At 38.7% G+C, this 19,347-nt stretch overlaps 1 protein-coding gene across 1 annotated transcript in view; it reads left to right on the top strand.

The window, feature by feature from the left end:
• HIVEP1 (HIVEP zinc finger 1) overlaps window positions 1-19,347 on the top strand; it is a 142,092-nt gene that overhangs the window by 89,303 nt on the left and 33,442 nt on the right. Inside the window, exon 4 of the mRNA XM_054591894.1 lies at window positions 11,724-17,698. Coding sequence (XP_054447869.1) covers window positions 11,724-17,698 — 5,975 coding nt within the window. The remainder of the gene's footprint in view (window positions 1-11,723; window positions 17,699-19,347) is intronic.

Here is a 19,347-nt window from a genome sequence, read left to right as displayed (position 1 = left end):
TCTCTGCCTTATATGCTGTAATGCTTTTCTCAGTTTGTCCTTGCCTTTTTAGATTAAAGGGTTCTCTATATATACCCAGAAAGTTTAATTTTTATACATTCAAATGGTTTTTATTTTGCTTTTTTTTAAAGAAATACATTTTCACTCTTGAGATCAACCAAATATTTATATTTTCCTAGTTCTTCCCTTGGTTTTATTACTTACATTGAATCAACCGACTTACCTTTGTACTCATGGTATTTGCTGAAGACCTATTGGGTTGGCTATAAAGGTTTGTTTTTTTTTCTGTAAGATAGCTCCAGTAGCACGTAGTTGTCTTTAACTTCATCCCACACAATTTTGTTAGATTGTATTGTGACAGCTGTCCTATAAATGTGCATTTAAAAACAAAAACTTCTCAAAATTGGTGAATTTTTGTGTAGCTATTTAAATATTGAAAATGGAAGAAAATACACAACATTTTCAGCCTGTTTATTTCAGGAAAGGTAAAAATGCAACTGAAATGCAAAAGAAAAAAAGATTTGTTCAGTATATGGAGAAGGTGCTGTGACTGATCGAACGTGTCAAACGTGGTTTGTGAAGTTTCGTGCTGGAGTTTTCTTGCTGAACAATGCCCCACAGTGGGGTACACCAGCTGAAGTTGGTAGCAATCAAATCAAGACAATTGAGAACAATCAGTGTTACCACGTGGGAGATAGCTGACATACTCAAAATACCCAAATCAATAAAGTTATTGGTGAAAATGAAAAATGAGTCTTTTATATTATGGAAGAAAACCATACAGACTTTTTGGCCAACCTAAAACTGTAATTTTTTTGCCCCATGTGTGAAGCCTGCATTGCATATTTAAAAACTATATCTTTTTATAAGATTTTGAAATATGCCACCTTTTCATATACTAAGTACATATATGTAATGGGATCTTGCTGTTGATTTTCAGTTTAACCATCAATCTGATCTTGAGAAACTACTGTTTAATCACTTAATGTCTTTCCATGTAGTTTTCTTTATAATTTTCTTCAGAATTTTATTGTCTAATTTAGAATATTATCTCAAATAAAGATTGTTGTCATACTATTAAAAAAATTTTGTTTTATTGTTTGAAACTGTATAAAATTTAGAGATTTGAAAATGAATTGATATCTTCAGAATATTCCTTTTCAGGATCATGGTGTGTTTCTTCATTTTGTAAGCCTTTTTATCATATCTGAAAACTTGAATTTTCTCTAAGTGTTCAATATTTTCTGTTAAATTTATTTTTAGGCATTTTTCTATTGCATTTTGTTACAGTTGTAAATAAAATGTTCTTCCATTATGTTTTTAACTAATTATTTTGGATATTAGTTAAAGTAGACTTTCAGTTATTTCTCTTGGATTCTCTATATTATCAACAAATAAATGCTATTGCCATTTTTTCTTTTTTTATTTAATCTTTATTGTATTTTTTTCCATTACCGTTTAGTCCCCTTATACCACCTTTGTCCCAGCAATCACCATACTCTGGTCAATTACCCTCATTTGTATTTCATTTTAAAATTGCATTAGCTAGATCATCTACAGAAGTGATTTTAAAAAATAGTGATTATTGCACGAATCCTTTCATTTTTCCTGTCTTCAGAAGAGATATTTCTAGTGTTTGATTTTGAGTGTTGCATATCATTGCATGGCAAATATTTATATCATGGTTTCCTAGTTTGTTTTGATTTTTCTAATTTCCCTGTGTCTTCGTCTTTGACCCTGATGCTATTTAGAAATACATTGTTTAATTTCCAAATATTTGGGATTTTCCAGACGTCTTTCTACTGTTTATTTCTTGTTTAATTTCATTGTCATCAGAAATGTATGTTATTTTAACACTTTTAAGCAGCAGATTTTGTATTTAAATTTAAATAGTCAGATGTGCCCAGTGGCTACTTGTATTAGTTTTCTATTGCTGTGCTGTAAACTTAGTTTAAAAATGTTTGTTGTCTAATAGTTCTGTAGGCCAGAAGCCTGGCTTGGTCTCACTGGGCTATCAGGTGTTTACAGGCTATGTTCTTTTGGAGGCACTAGGGGAGAATCTGTTTCCTTGCTCGTCCAGGTTATAGGCAGAATTAAATTCCTGCGGCTGCAGGCCTGAGTTCCTGGCTGGCTGTCAGTTGAAGGCCATTCCCAACTTTTAGAGTCTACCTGCACTCCTTGGATTGTGGCTCCCCTTCTCTCCCTTCAAAGCCAGCAATGGCAGGTAAAGTCTCACACTTCAAAACTCTTTATTGCCTCTTTTTGTTGTTGTTGATTGATTAAATGTAAAGGGGTCCTATGATAATCTAAGATAGTCTCCCCTTTTTAATGTCCACAACTCTATCATGTCTACAAAGTCCCCTTTCCCACATGGGGTGATATTTCTGGGTTCTGGAGAATAGAGCATGGACATTTTCAGGGCCACTGTTGTTCCTCCCACACTATCATGTGGAAAAATACAGCCTTATACTGCATTATACTTTAAAGTGATTGAATTTTAAAATTGTTTTTAATTTTCTTTTATTATTACCATTTTCAGAGCTCTTAACATTTCAGCACAGGTCTGCTGGAATGAATTCTCTCAGCTTTTGTTTTTCGGAAAGTGTCTTTGATTTGCCTTCATTTTTGAAAGCTATTATTTCTTGATACAAAATTTTGGGTTAGCAGTTTATTTTTTCTTTCATTGTAGTGTAAAAATGTTTCTCCATAGTTTCTGTTGAGAAGTCTGCTTCAATTTTTATCTTTGATTCTATGTATGTGACATATTTTTCAACTCCTTGGGTGCCTTCAAGATTCTCTATCTTTGATGTTCAGCAGTTTGAATATGATGTGCCTAGGTGTTTTTTTCTCCCTTACTTTTACTTTTTGTTTTTTCTTATTTATTCTTATTCTTTTTTATTTTATCCATTTGTGGTTGTCTGAGCATTTTGGATCTATGGTTTATGTGTTTAGTTTTGGAAAATTCTTGGCCATTATTTCTTCACCTATTCCTGCTACTCTATTCTTCACAATTCCAATTATACATTAAACCATTTGATATTATCCTGTGGCTTTTGGGTGCACTGTTCTTTTCTTTCTGTGATATTTTTCTTCTTTGTATTTTTATGTGGTTAATAATTATTGCCTTATCTGTAAGCACTGATTCCTTAGTTTTGTTGAATTTACTAATAAGCCTGTCAAACGCTTTATCTCTGTTATTTCAACATCTTTTATTTTTGTTTTCATTTGTCCCTCTCTGCTTAAACTCCCCTTTCTGAATGTATGTCAACCCTTCCCTCTGGATTTTTTAACATATTGCTAACAGTTATTTTAAATTCTCTGACAGTTTCAACTTCTGGATCATTTTGGAATCTATTTCTTTTCATTGCTTTGTCTCTTGACAGTGGCTTGCTTTTTAATGCATGCACGTGTGTGACTTAAATTTTTATTGAATTTTGGGTTTTGTGTGTTGTATAGCAGTAGATGCTGAGGTCAATAGTTTTCAATGGCTTCAAATGGGCACTATTCTTCTGTCAAGTCATCAGGCAGGGAGTTAATGCAGTCTTTTGAGACTTGTTACTGCTGTGTTTATCTTCAGTGTATCACACTAGCCTCTGATTCTTAGGGCAATGGCCTGCCATTTCCTTGTGCTTATAATGGGGCTGGGGACTTGGAGGATTTTCTCAGTGTTAGTGCTACATGCTCAGCTTTCAGTTGCCTGTGTCACTGGTGGGGTGGAAATCTCTATCCTTCCGCCCATCTCCTAACAACTGACTTTGCTTCTTTCTCAGTGTTCTCCTGGTAACAGGATAGGTGAGGATTGCTTTGTTATCCTGGTCTGGCCTCAGTCTCAGGCAGTCCCAGTGTTTCCTGCACCTCGCCCGTGGTAGCAAACTTCTCATTTTATCAGTAGGGACTTGTGGTCCTAGGGCAGTTTGCCACCTCTGCTGGGATAGAGAGTGTTTACCCTTTCCCAAACCAGAGTGGGTTTTACCCATGCCCTGTGGGTGGCACATCAGCAACTCTTCTTTTTCCCAGCAGCTGAATTTAAGACTTTCTGCTCCATATGAGAGAATAGTTCAGGCAGGCCCTGGGACTTTGTGCCTTCTCCACAGTGGCAGCTGACCCCTCCTGCTTGCCTGCACATGGAGGGTTGCTTTCTCAGGTCTCCTGCCCCTACCCTCTGCTGGAGGCCCACAGAAAAGAGCCCCAGAGTGACTGTAACCTTTCTCATGCCTGATGTGGCCAGGCCAATCCACCGCCCAACAGTTCGTTACAATTTTAGGTGTTTATTTTCTCATTCATTTGCAAAGTGGCTCTGTCTTCCTCCACACCTTCAGCCCTGCTCAGCCCCAGTTGAGCCGGTCCCCATATCCCTCCATGGAGTTCAGGCTGTGTGGTTGCTCTGTGGCCTTAGTTTTCTGATAGGCTTAATTTGATTTTGAAGTTTGATTTTTGTGATGTTTCTGGCTTTTTTATTATTAGGGTGGGGGCAACACTATTTTTAACTTTCTATATATTAAACTGAGCTATTTTTATTTTTTAAAAATAAAGAATGAATGAGTGTTGAATTGTATTAAATATTATTCATCCTTATTATGGGTGGTGGGTACACAATACAATATACAGATCGTGTACCATGGTAATGTACACCTGAAACTTGTATTCGCTATTATACAAGGGAATATTGTATAATTTCCCTATTAAACAATGTCACCCCCAATAAATTTAATAAATAAATAAAATGCTCATGTGAATTTCTTAATTTTTCCTGATGTGATGAATTACATCATTAAGTTGCCTAATATTAAATTCATCCCTTTATTTTCTTTTACTTGAGGAATTCTTTCATTAGCAAATATTTCTTCAACACTTTTTAAGGGCTGAATATATAGGGATGTGTAATAAAGATAAGGTCTTAGATATATTGTACAGTAATATCAGGAGGTAGACAAAAGCATATAAATAGATAAATGGAGCATTTTAGATTGTTATCAAAATTAAGAATGAAGTGAACAGGGTGGGTGGGCAATAGGGAGGGAACTATTTTAAGTAGCATAGACAGGAACAGCCCAGGAGTAAGACTGGTGTGTTAGATTTAAAGGTTGAAAATCATCCAGTCATTTAAAGAGTTGACAGCAGGGAGGGCTTTTTAAGACATGCCAAGTACTAATTCCCAGGGGCAGAAAGGAGATAGGCCTGTTGGGCGGTCAGCAAGCTTACCAATGTGGCTGAAACTTGGTGAGGAAGGGGGAAGTTGAATGGGGACAGTTTGGGAAAGTAGTTAGAGCCAGATAACCATGCTGTATTTGGCCAAGTTAGATACTTGAATTACATTTTATGAGGAATGGAAAGAACTTGGAGATGAATTGATTGGTAGTGTTGCTTGCTAAGGGAAATTAGTTGTTCCCACATCTATGTGGTAGTTTCTTGATTATATACCTCTGCTATAACTTTTTATTGCACATTAATTTATCTTTCATTTTTAATCTCTCTTTCTCTGTTGATTTTTACTTCCTGTTTACAGGCACACTCAAAACCCCTATATCCTAAAGAAACCTTCCTTTTACCTCTTCCCCTCATGGTGACATCCTAACCTGCATTTCTCTCTTCACAGCTAGATTCTTAGAAAGTGGTCTGCATTTGCTGATTCTTATGTGTCACAATGCACTTTGTCACTCCATATGCTTTTGTAATATGATTTTTAGCTCCAGAACCCAACTGGCAACTGCTCTCTGAGATGTCCTCCTAGTCCCAGTGATTGTCAAACCCAGTACCCTCTTTTTCAGTCCTGTTATTCTGAATGTGATATTTGACACTCTTGGCCACATTTTCCATTTTACAAGCCTGTAAACCTTGACTTCCTGTGTACTTCACTATCACATGTTTTATCTTTCTTATTATCCCTTATTTCTTTTCATTTCTAGCTCACCCTTAAATATAGGGATTACCCAACTTTCTGATGATGGACTTCTCTCTCTACGGCATTTCTTTCTGGCTTGTTATTTATGTGCTTTTACAAAAATTGCTCTCACTGTGTACTCTTGGATCTGTGCCTCTAGCCCAGACTTCTTTCAAGAGAAAGAAAAGAATATGCAAGTGTATTTAATATGTCATATCTTTCATATTGCCACTTAATCTTTAATTTTTAAAGGATATAAAATGTTTATAAGTGTCTGTGCCATAATCAGCCTAACCATTTATCTCTTGAAAATTTCTAGTCCTGGATTACAGCTACAATTTATAATTCTGCACATGTATACTGAGTTGAGGTGGTAGAATGGAAAGTGGATTTCTTTCCCTTCCCCTACCAGCTCATCTCTCCCGATAAAGACTGGAAAATCTTTGGCAAACCTTTTACAGGCTTTCTTGCTTTGAATCAGCCAGGAGGCCTACTGTCACTACCTGAGTTCAAGGAAGCATTGTAATTATTGCCTAAGCTGCTGAAAGGCCTTCTAAATGGTCTCCCTGCCTCTGATCTCTTGACTCTCTGACCTAACATGCTCTCAATTGTTAGAAAACAGGTAGTCCTTATGTCCTCAAGATCTAGAAGAGACCCAGAGTCTTTCACATGATGTGCCTCTGAGTAAAGCTGAAAAAGAGATTCACCTTCAATCAAGACAGGATTTTAAACACACTAGTAGGTTGTAGTTTGCCATGCCTATGACCAACCTTGACAATATTCTTTGTCACACTTAACTGACAACTCAGAGTCTCTCCTGAGCCAAGAATGTCACTCATTTTTTTCATCTGTTATTCTCTGGAAGTAATTCAGGAAACCAGCTGATGGTGCAATTCTAAAAATCCTTGGTGCTCTCCTCTAAAAAATACAGGAGCCCTAATAATGATTAGGCTTGTGTCTGGATATATGAAGTGCCAGTGCCTTGGAGAACCTAAGAACATTAGCTCATATTTCCCTCACCATTCACCTCCAGTCACGTGGCCTCTCTGGTCTTTCCAAGCTGTTGTCAGCTGCCAACCTGATGGAGAACTCTGGCTTTTTTGTGTGACGTCCCATAAGTCTAAAGATTCCAACAGTGATGACACTGCCAGCTTTGGTTCCTCTCCTGGGTGTGATTTGTGCGTGTTAAATGAATTCCCATTTGGATTTCTGACATGTTGATGTCTCAGAGTTTCTCCTGATTGTCAGTCATTTCCAGTTGCACACTGACCAGAATATAATTTTCAGCAGTTGGTTGATTCCTTTTTTGAGCCTTACCCACCTGCTTTCCAATCTGACTATATGTTCTTATTGCATAAGGAAAGATGGTTGTGTTTCTTCTTTTACACTGAAGGTTATGTGCACCAAGCATATCCAACCCTGTGTTGTTGTTATTTTTTAAGCAGCTGTGAAATCATAAGGGCATAAATATAAAGCAGTGTCCATCCTATAAGGCAGAGGGTGGGCCTGTGCACAGGTTTTTGGGGACATACTAAAGACGCACCCTTCTTGGGCTGTCTTGTACCACTTGTTTCATGGTTTTTCTTTCGCCCTCCTTCCTCTTAATTTATTTTTATTTTAGTCTACCCTAACAACAAAGTGCCTTGAAAATTATTAAAAAGCTCAAGTGCTGATGGTAAATAGCTACTTCCTCCAACCTTCCTCTACCCCAGCTGTATTTCAGCTTTGATGCATTCTGGTCTATGCATCCTCTAAACTCTGTGGCCTATGATAACTCTATGCTAGATGTTGTAGATATAGCCAAAATGTTTGATGACTGTGCTCTTATCTTTAGATAAGGAAGGGGGCAGGAGAAAATAACTCCAGTCACTCTCTAATAGATTTGAAACTAATCAAGATTAAGATAAGTTTAAAACAGTAACCCAGGTGAATCATTCTCCTAAGACCTAAGGGTCTGCCACCTCCTATCTAGGGCATTGGTTCCCAAGAGGATGCTTCTATCTCTAATTTCTAGCCATATGGTTTAGCTACCCACTCTGTGCACTTCAGTCCCAAATCTTGAGGATCAAGGAGGAAGACTGACAGTCAGTAGTGAGGTATCAACTTGCTTTAAGTCAACCTCTAGAATGATGGTGAGATATTCATCTATGTGCCTGGTACCCTCCCTGTTTTGTTTTCTCTCTCTCTCCCCCTCCACCCACTCTCTCTCCCTCCCCCTTCCTACACCTCCCCCCTCCATCCCTTCCACCATCCTTTCGCTGCCTAACACCAACAGCTGCAAGTCCTTAAATTTACAGGCTGATTCAACATTCTGGGTCACCCCCACCCAACCACCCATGGTGGAATGGGCTTTACCCCTTCAACAGGAGAGTGAACCCTGGTAAAAGAGATCCAGCAAAATGTTAAAAGAATGAATAAGTAAAACTCAGACAGAGACAGTTAGGAACATATTCTCAGTCAAATGCCACCCATTGGTCATTCCCCATGACCTTGGGCACTTGAAAGCAGAGAGAACATGAAAAGACAAATCCAAAACTGCTTAATGGCATAGACCTTCATAAGATCACAAATTTATTAAAACAAAAGCTCAAACATAATATGAGACAATAAAATGAAATGAAATGGGAAATAGGGAACTAAGGGAACAAAATGAAAACAAAACAACAGCAGTCCAAAACGGACAGTTTGAAACAATAAGGAACTTAATGGCCTGGGAAGTGAATTATTGACATAAGGGAAAAGCTTTAAATAATTTTAGAGAAAACAAAAGCAAAAAAGAAAATGACGCAAGCAATATAAATCATAATGGGGATACGGCATAAAGATAATCGATGTTCATAAACTAAGGAAGCCCACCCTGGAAAAAAAATTGACCAGAAAATATATTTGAATATATAATACAAATTTTATGAAATAGGCTAAACTGATCTTGTAGAAAAGGTTATCATGTTCTAGGGAAAAAAATTACAAGTTAGACATTGATTAACAACAAGCTGACTCCTAGTTATGTTATAGAGACTTCAAAAATAAAGAATTGGCAGACATACATGCAGAAAAAAGGCAAGTCACCTCATGGAAGGGAGACTATCAGCCAGGCTGCCAGGAGGCTTTTCCACATGAGCACCATTGCCAGAGGCCCTGGAGTGTACAAGGGTTTGAAGGAAAGAATTGGTGACTTAGCACCAGATGTTAAAATTCAAATAGAGAACTGGGAATAAACAATTATGCAAATAGAATGTAAATATAAACTTTGACAGAATAAAGATGATTCAATTTTCATCTAAAATTGAATCATCTCATTCAAAAATTCAAAAAATCTGTTTAAAATAGGATTTTTCAAATTCTTTATTTTAATTTTATTTTTTTCATTGTGGTTGACACTGTTACAAATGCCCCCTTTTCCCACCTCCACCCAGCCCCTGCCCCCCTACCCTCTACCCTTCACCACACTGTCCTCTGTATTTATGGGTGATGCATACATGTTCTTTGGCTAATCCCTTCCTCTTCTTTCATCCATTCCTCCCTCCCCTTCTCTTAGCTCCAGAGAAAATTTTAGGAAATGTGTCTCTAAAGAAATATGGATCTTAAGCTTAGTAATTCCTTTATTTTCAATTCAGCTTTATTTGCATGTAAGTACAAACAAAGATACATTTTACTCTTTTTGTTTAAAACATAAGATAGAACAATTCCTTTAAAACAATGTGTTTCTGGTGTTCTGACTGTGGGTTGGATTTTTGTTTGTTTTTTTTTTTAGTATAAAAGATTATTTAATCTTTTTATAGATCTGTTTATCTAAAAATAAAAGCTTATCCCAAAAGCTTTTATTTTTATTAGTGCACCCACTCTGTGCACTTCAGTCCCAAATCTTGAGGATCAAGGAGGAAGACTGACAGTCAGTAGTGAGGTATCAACTTGCTTTAAGTCAACCTCTAGAATGATAGTGAGATATTCATCTATGTGCCTGGTACCCTCCCTGTTTTGTTTTCTCTCTCTCCCCCTCCACCCACTCTCTCTCCCTCCCCCTTCCTACAACTCCTTCCCTTCCCCCACCCTTTCACTGCCTAACACCAACAGCTGCAAGTCCTTAAATTTACAGTCCCAAAATACGTAAAAAATAATAAATAAATATATTTACCCCAACAAGTGCTCTGGATGGGCCCACTTGTTTTTTCTGGATTTTTTTAATCTGTGATGTTTACACTTGGACAGTTGCCCAAGCTGGGAACTGCTGCTCCTCATGAAGTGGTTTCCCTTCTCTGTTTTTATACTTATTTTAACAGCCTAGTGGCTTTGATTTTCATTACAATGTACTTCCAGACTTTTTGGAAGTAAGGGAAGAACTACTCACCCTGGATGATTATCATTTTTCCTTTTGCTCATTTTCTTGATCTAATTAATGAGAGTAATAAAGTACATAATGACTTCATTGCATTCATCTGGAAGAGGGAAAACAGCATTTCATAAATGAGTAGATTAAAAACAAAAAGATTTGTTCAACATCATTTTGTAGAGATAGGAACAAAGTTGATACTTTTTCCTTATTCTTTAGCTTAAATATTTTGGTTGTGAGACCCCACCCCTGTCACCTTTTTTTTTCTGACCTTCTGATTATGGTGGGTGAATGTTACTGTCGGATTAGTATTTATTTTTTTAATTACACAAATATATGACAGCACATAAACCATCACAAGATGACTAGAATATTTTTTGTGTAGATTTTGTCTTCCCTGAATGCAAAGTGGTTGTTACGGTGTAGGCATTTTGGTCTAATGTGAATTTCAAATGTGTCTATTGCAACTGCTATTTGTAAATGATGAGGAATTACAGTATTTGGTTCTTCTACAAATAAGTAATATAAACTTGAATAATTTTTATGTGCCCAAGGATTCAGCAATGAAAACAAATTATGGCAAGTAATTATTGCTCAAAAACGTAATAGTTGGTAGAGATTGTGGGTTGTTGATACTATTTAAGTGATGATCTATTTCCAGCACAGCCAGAAATGGAGGTGGTTTCATCTCCTCTGCAATAACCTCGATCTACCTATCTACCTCCCTCCTCCCTCCTCCCTACCTATCTGTCATTAATAACAAAGAAATATAGCCATTCAATATTTTGTTCAGTTAAGTTGGTGACTTTTTTTAAACTGAGGGACATTACAACATTATGGCTTTTTAATTTATTGGTGAAGAGCCACAAAAAAGTGGCTTATTTTACTCATATATTTTTGTTCACTGATACAATTGCTAATAAAGTAATACTTCATGGTTCTCTCAGCTAATATCTTATGATTATCTTGAGATAATAATGAGGTATGTTTGCTATAAAAATTATTATATAGTAGCCCATTTTCTTACAAGAATATCAGTATTGCATAGTTTGAATACTAATGTTATTTAGAAATTTGCTAAGAACTTAGTTTGCTGGAAAAGATACTAGAAGTGATAAGACAGTCAAGTACCCTGAATTAAAGAGTTGACCTCTCTTATTTGTGGGACAGCCCTCTCAGACTGTTACAGAATCCTCAGCTATGAGGAGGAAAGGGGAAGATAATTTAGTTTTGAAAGATCTGGTCCCAAGATCTTGGTGAGTGTGGAGGGTCAAGAGAATAACACAGTATTATAGAACCGTACATTACGGTCTTTGTGAGATTATTTTAATAGGTTTCGATTGGTAACATTCTTAAGAATGTTAGAATGCAGTTTTATCCCAAATAGGCTTTCATCAAAGTACCTTGTTCAATTGTTATAACACCTTCATGATGGCAATCTCAATTTTTAAAAAAAGTTACAGTTGGTATATGTATCATTTTGCCAATTGCTTTTTTTTTCTTTTTTAACAGAAATCTTGGAGGCTGGTATTAAGGGAACTTCAGAGTCACTTAAAGGTGTGAAACGGAAAAAGATTGTAGCTGAGAATCACCTGAAAAAAATACCAAAATCCCCACTGAGAAATCCTCTTCAGGCAAAACATAAACACAACTCTTCTACGGAAGAGTCATCTTTCGCTGTTCTTCAGAATATTTCAGAGTCTCACAAGAAACAGAATCATAGTCCTATAAAAAATGGGAAGCCGTTTACCAAACAAAATGGAGAAACACCCGGGATAATTGCCGAGGCCTCTAAGTCTGAAGGATCTGTCTCCCCAAAGAAGCCCTCATTTCTGCAGCATCCGTCTGAACTGCGTAGATGGAGATCAGAAGGCTCTGACCCCACCCAGTTAAATTTCCTCGATGGACAATGTGAATCTAGCTCTTTGTCAAGTAAAACCAGGACTGACCATAGTGAATGTATCTCCTCTAATTGTAGTACTACTTCCTCCTCATATACAAACACCGCATTTGATGTCTTACTGAAAGCAATGGAGCCAGAACTGAGCACCTTGTCACAAAAGGGCTCGTCTTGTGCAGTTAAGATAGAAAAACCAAGACCAAACAAAACTGTACAATCCCCCTCTCAATTAAAAAACAGTTCAATAGATGCCCCAAATCAGACTTCACAAGAATTTGTTTCTGAATCACAGTCTTCTTGTACCTCATACACAGTGCATGTGTCTACTGCTCAGAAGAACGAGCAGGCATCAATTCAGTCAATTTCTCATTCATATAATCAACATGAACACTTTGTTTCTAAATTGAACCAACAAAATCAGCAGCTTCCAATGTGTTCAGGTTTCACAAGATCATTTGCAAGCCTGCACAATCAAGAGAACCCCAAACTTGAACAAGTGTATCATATAGCAGTGACATCATCTATAGGTCTAACTTCACCTTCCAATAGAACTCAGGTTACTCCTCAAAACCAGCAAATGGATTCTGCTTCACCTGTGTCAGTAAGTCCAGCCCAGTCTACACAGTCACCTCCCACTCCAATTTATAATTCAACTCCTGTCGCCTCTGTTGTGAATCACAGCGTAGAGCAAATGTGCAATCTTCTTCTGAAAGATCAGAAGCCAAAAAAGCAAGGAAAATATATTTGTGAATATTGCAATAGAGCTTGTGCAAAGCCAAGTGTGCTTCTAAAGCATATCCGCTCCCACACTGGAGAGCGACCCTATCCCTGTGTGACCTGTGGATTTTCATTTAAGACTAAAAGTAATCTATATAAGCACAAAAAATCTCATGCACATACTATCAAACTGGGACTTGTCTTGCAGCCAGATGCTGGTGGTTTGTTCTTGTCACACGCATCCCCCAAAGCACTTAGTATTCATTCAGACGTAGAAGACAGTGGGGAGAGCGATGACGAGAATGCTGCTGATGAAAGACAGAATGAGCCAGGCTCCATGGACCTGCAGCCTATGCAGATAATGAAAATGATACCAAGTTCTGAAGCTTTACCAAAATCAAGTTCCAGCCCAAGCAATCCAGATCATGTGGTAGGCGATGTTTCATTACAGGACAAATCTTCAGAATCACAAGCTGTGACAAAGTTACCAAAAGTTGTGGTCCACCCTATCAATGTGTCATCCCCATTAAGAGTTGACAGCCCAAAATTTGCAGATTCTAAGCCTGAACTTTCTAGTGCACAGAAACAGAAGGACCTTCAGGTTGCCAGTGGGCTGTCATATTCAACCTGGACATCCTCCCTGGAGACTGATGAAAAGTCCCATCAGAAAGGGGACATGAGTCAACTAGAGGCAAAACAAGAATCTCCTGTAGGAACAGTACATGCCCAACTACAAAGGCAGCAGGCTACCGATTACTCCCAGGAGCAACAAGGAAAACTTCTGAGTCCTCGAAGTTTAGGAAGTACAGATTCTGGTTACTTTTCACGTTCTGAAAGTGCTGATCAAACAGGGAGTCCACCAACTCCCTTTGCCAGAACATTACCCACTATGGAACAAGATTCAAATAAGAATAATGGGCCCTCTGCACCTCGTATCAATACACCAGCACCTTCTACATTGCCAACAGGTGAAAAAGCATTGCTTTTACCAGGTCAGATGCGCCCACCTTTGGCAACAAAAACACTTGAAGAACGGATATCAAAGCTTATCTCTGACAATGAAGCCTTGGTAGATGATAAGCAACTGGATAGTGTAAAGCCACGGAGAACTTCTCTTTCACGGCGAGGAAGTATTGATTCCCCCAAATCATACATATTCAAGGATTCTTTCCAGTTTGATTTAAAACCAGTGGGACGGAGAACAAGTTCAAGCTCTGATATACCAAAGTCCCCTTTTACCCCTACTGAGAAATCAAAGCAAGTGTTTCTTCTGTCTGTAGCTTCCCTTGACTGTTTACCTATTACGAGAAGTAATTCTGTGCCTACTACAGGTTATTCAGCAGTACCTGCAAACATAATACCTCCCCCTCATCCACTGAGAGGCAGTCAGTCATTTGATGACAAAATTGGCGCTTTCTACGATGATGTATTTGTATCAGGACCTAACACTTCTGTGCCCCCAAGTGGACATCCCCGTACCCTTGTCAGACAAACAGCAGTAGAAGACTCTTCAATAAGTGAAATGCATGTTCTCAGTACTGGACAGTCCTTGGATGAGAGCTATCAAGGATGCAATGCCACGAGTGAAACTGTAGCAGCAAGGAACAAGTCATTGGCACCAGGATCACATTTAGAAAAAAAGAAGTCTCATCAAGGACGAGGGACAATGTTTGAGTGTGAAACTTGTAGAAACAGGTATAGAAAACTGGAAAATTTTGAAAACCATAAGAAATTTTACTGTTCAGAGTTACATGGGCCAAAAACAAAGGTAGCTGTGAGAGAACCTGAACATAGCCCCATGCCCAGCAGTACCCAGCCTCAGATTCTGCACTACAGGGTTGCTGGTTCCACTGGGGCCTGGGAGCAGACGCCCCAGATAAGAAAAAGGAGGAAAATGAAAAGTGTTGGAGATGATGATGAAGTTCAGCAAAATGAAAGTGAAGCTTCTCCGAAAAGCTCCGAAGGCCTTCTGTTTCAGAATACTCTGGGCTCGTCTTCCAGTTTGCCTAAACGTAATGTTGTCAAACCAAGTGACCAGCAGCATCAAAATATACAGTTGCAAAACTCCCAAATTCAGCTTGTTACCAGAAGCCCCGAACAGATCATGGATCCAAAGCTGTCCACCATCATGGAACAGCAGACAAATCCAGCAGCTGCCCAGGACAAGACAGAGTTGAAGAGACATGGAACCGGAATCTCAGTCATCCAGCATACAAACTCACTGAGCAGACCCAATTCATTTGATAAGCTTGAGTCTTTTGAAAGAGGCTCTCCGCTTTCTCTCCAGGAGCTGAGTAGAACAGTGAAGCTTGGGTCCCTGAAAGTGATAGGAATTTCCCAAGAGGAAGGCAGCCCTTCTCAGAACACATCTCATCTTCAACAGCCTGCACTATCAGATACTCTTAGAGCAGAACTTCAGGAAGGTTCAAGAAAGATTTCAAGTGAACGTCATGTGCTAGGACAGTCTTCAAGACTTGTTCGGCAGCACAACATACAGGTTCCAGAAATTCTGGTCACAGAAGAGCCAGATCGGGACCTTGGAACCCAAGTACCTGATCAGGAAAAGTCGGAGAAGTTTAGTTGGCCTCAGCGTAGTGAAACGTTGTCAAAATTGCCAACAGAGAAACTGCCACCCAAAAAGAAGAGGCTCCGTCTTGCTGAGATAGAGCATTCCTCAACCGAGTCAAGTTTTGATTCCACTCTCTCCAGGAGTCTAAGTAAGGAGAGCAGTTTGTCTCACACCTCAAGTTTCTCAGCTTCGTTAGATGTAGAGGACGTTTCTAAAACTGAGGCTTCCCCCCAAATCGCTTTTCTCAATAAAACAGAGTTTCTCATGATCCCAGCTGGCTCTAATACACTTAATGTGCCTGGAACTCAACGGGAAATGAGGCGTGCTGCCTCAGAACAGATTAACTGCATGCAAACATCCATGGAGATCTCTGATTTCAGAAGTAAATCATTTGACTGTGGAAGCATAACTCCACCTCAGACAATGCCACTTACAGACTTGCCTCCAACATCCCCTTCTGGCATGGGAGTGACTGGGCACGTGCCGCTTTTAGAAAGAAGGAGAGGCCCACTGATTCGGCAGATTTCTTTAAACATAGCTCCAGATAGCCATCTGTCTCCTGGGACCCCATCATCTTTCCAAGCTATTGCACTTCCTGGTGTGAATGCAGTGCCGTTTCAGGGGCCTCAGCTCACTAATACGTTCTTAGCTGAGTTTCCTGCAAATACTAGGCACTCCCAGACTCAAGTGAAAGATCTGCAAACAGAAACTTCAAATTCCAACTCTACTAACATCTTTCCTGTTCAACAGCTTTATGGTATTAATTTGTTAAATCAAATCCATGCACCCCTTCGCCACCAGAGCACACAGATGTCTCTGCAGGTGTCTACACCAAGTGTCAAACCAGATGCAAATCCCAGTGTATGTGTATCTTCTGAAAGTGAGGATTGCTTTGCTCCTAAGTACCAACTGCACTGTCAGGTTTTCACTTCAAGCCAGTCCTGCTCTTCTAATCCTGTACATTCTTTGCCAAAACAAAGTCTATCAGATCCAGTTGGGACCGACCATTGTATGTCTTCATTAGCATTACCAACCAAATTAGTAGATGCCATTTCTAATTCATGTGCTCCACCACCACTGAAGCTCGGGCCGCTCAGTGGTCAGGCGCAGAAGGTGCCGACATCACTTTCAGTGCCCGTGCATCTACAGAGTAATATTCCAGGGTATTGCTTTGCCACAGTCACACCTCTGCCACAAATCCTTGTGACTCAAGACCTGTCCAATCAGCCAATTTGCCAGGCTAGTAGTAGTGTGGTGCCAATCAGTGAAGAACAAAATTCCCTGCCAAAATTGCAACAGGTTCACCAGAATGCTTTGCCAAACTCAGAGGAAGAGCTTGTTTGTGAAAATGTTTTTTCAGAGATGGGCCAAAATTCTTCTCTGTCAGAACCCTTGCCTGGAACTCAGAAAATGCCTATTGTTAGACTTTCCCCCCAACAAGAATCTTCAGCTTCAAGTAAAAGGATGCTTTCCCCAGCAAATAGTTTAGACATTGACATGGAAAAGCACCAAAAGCGAGCTAAAGATGAAAATGGAGCTGTTTGTGCAGCAGATACTAGACCATTTGAACCACTGAGTTCAAGAGCTAATGAAGTTAACAAGCAGAAGAAACCTGTTTTGGTGAGGCAGGTTTGTACCACAGAGCCCCTTGAAGGTGTAACATTGGAACAGGATATTTTTTCTCAACCTGAAATTAGTAGTGAGGCTGTTAATTTGACAGATGTTTTACCAGCCGATAATTTGTCATCAGGACAATCTAAGTCTATAGTTATAGAACCTATAAAAGAGCTGCAGGAATTTGAAAACATCAAGTCATCTGCATCGCTAACTATTACAGTTAGAAATTCACCTGTTCCTTCAGAAAATACCCACATTTCTCCATTGGAATGTGTAGACAATAACCAGGAAAGGAAGTCTCCAGAGGTTAAAAGTCAAGGTGACAATGTGAACATCCAAGAACAAAGTCATCGTACAACCACCGCTGTTTCAGTGTTGGATGCCGGAGACACGCACCAGCTGTCTTTCCCCAGCCTGAAGACCACAACCAGCTTTACATGGTGTTACCTGTTCAGACAGAAAACATTGCATTTGCCTCAGAATGACCAGAAAACTTCAGCCTATACTGACTGGACAGTAAGCGCCAGTAATCCAAATCCACTTGGTTTGCCTACAAAAGTTGCTCTTTCTCTCCTTAATTCAAGACAGAAGACTGGAAAATCACTGTATTGTCAAGCAATAACCACTCGTTCCAAATCAGATTTGTTGGTCTATTCAAGCAAGTGGAAAAACGACTTAAGCAAGGTACTTGAAATATCATTTACCTTCAAAAATCGTTTGTGTAAATGAATTTTAACATGTCTTGATGACTTTAAGTACTTTAATTAGAAGTAGTGAATGATAAATTGTACTTTATGAGTGTATAGTTATTAGAAAGAAAGGATGATAAATATGCCCTGGGAGTCAACACTGATAAGAGTTACCTAGAATCCTTTGTATCTTGAAACATTTTGAAAATGATAACTTGCCCTGTGCACTGTTTTTCCTCAGCTGAGTATTTAAGTCTTTACTTTTTGGTACAATAATTATGGTCTTACTTTCATCTTCCTCTTATATGAATATTTTGTTTGTATTATTGAGAGGAGATTATGCTTTGTCCTTACTAATGACAGAGAGCAGAGATGAATAGTCAAAAGCTATTGTATATCATTTTGAAATATAAGATGATTATATATCATTTTGAAATATAAGTCATTCTGTAGTTCTGAAAATCATCTTAGTAGTAGAGAGGATTCCCAAAATAACTAACTCATTCACTTGATGATTATGTTAATCTGGTCAAGATTTATAGAGTAATGTGGAATCGGTATTATTAAGAGTTGTCGGCTTTATAAAACGGGAAAAAGTCATTTAAGTAAGGGAGGGAGGGAGAATGGAAAGGAGGAAGGGGGAGAGAGAGGGAGGAAGAGAGTATTGTGTTGCATTATGAACATTGGGAGTACTTGCCCACTGCAGGTTCTCAAGCACATAATACAGGTTCATAAACATATACATACTCATTGATAGGAAAATATCACAGTTCACTATTACACTAGAAGTATATACAATTTTCAAAGAAGGAAGTCTAACATTACCTATAGGTTGAGGAGGTACGGATACAGGGAAGATACTCCAAAAATGCTGACTTAGTTGAGTCCTTTTTTTTTTTTTTTTAATCTTCACCTGAGGACATGCTTAAAGATTTTAGAGAGAGAGGAAGGGAGAGAGAGGGAGGGAGATAAACCTTGATGTGAGAGGGAAACATTGATCTGTTGTTTCTCCTGCATGCCAGGACTGTGGATCAAACCCACAACCTAGTTATATGTCCTGACCAGGAATCAATCCGTGACCCTTCGGTTTACAGGATGGTGCTCCAACCAGCTGAACCACCCAGCCAGAGCTTTAGCTGAGTCTTTAAAAAATAAAAAAAATAGAGTTTTATTTCCCAGGCAAACAAGAATGAGAAATTTTAATAATCTGATGAATGACATGGAAATGAGAAAGAACTTGGTTCATCTAAAGAACCCCAAGGAGTCTGTCATAGCTAGAAGGTGTTGTTAAGTTAGGAGTTGAAAGTGTAGGTAAGAACCAAATATGCATGGTAGATGAGAGCTATTGATACTTTCTCAGTGAAGGAGGGTGAATTTAGTTTTTAAATGCTCAGACTCGACTCTAGAGCTACTAAATCAGAATCTTGGAAGATGAGACCTGAGCGTGAGAATCTAAACAGAGCTTCGAGTATATTCCTGAAGTGCCTATGAAAAGTAGCTTTTCTTCAGTACCAAGTGACTTGGTAGAAATCCCTTCAGAAACATCTAGATTTGAAACTAGGAGAGAGTTCTGAGTGGAAGGTGTGGAGGTTTTTCAGTACCTGGATGTAATTAGTGAGATAGCTCAGGGAAAGTGTAAAGAGA

Source organism: Pteronotus mesoamericanus, unplaced genomic scaffold, assembly GCF_021234165.1.
Source record: "Pteronotus mesoamericanus isolate MK-2021 breed Mesoamerican mustached bat unplaced genomic scaffold, CSHL_Meso_final scaffold_31, whole genome shotgun sequence".
Taxonomy (NCBI): domain Eukaryota; kingdom Metazoa; phylum Chordata; class Mammalia; order Chiroptera; family Mormoopidae; genus Pteronotus; species Pteronotus mesoamericanus.
The sequence above is the reverse complement of the archived record's forward strand: the minus strand, read 5'-3'. Positions and strand labels throughout refer to the sequence as shown.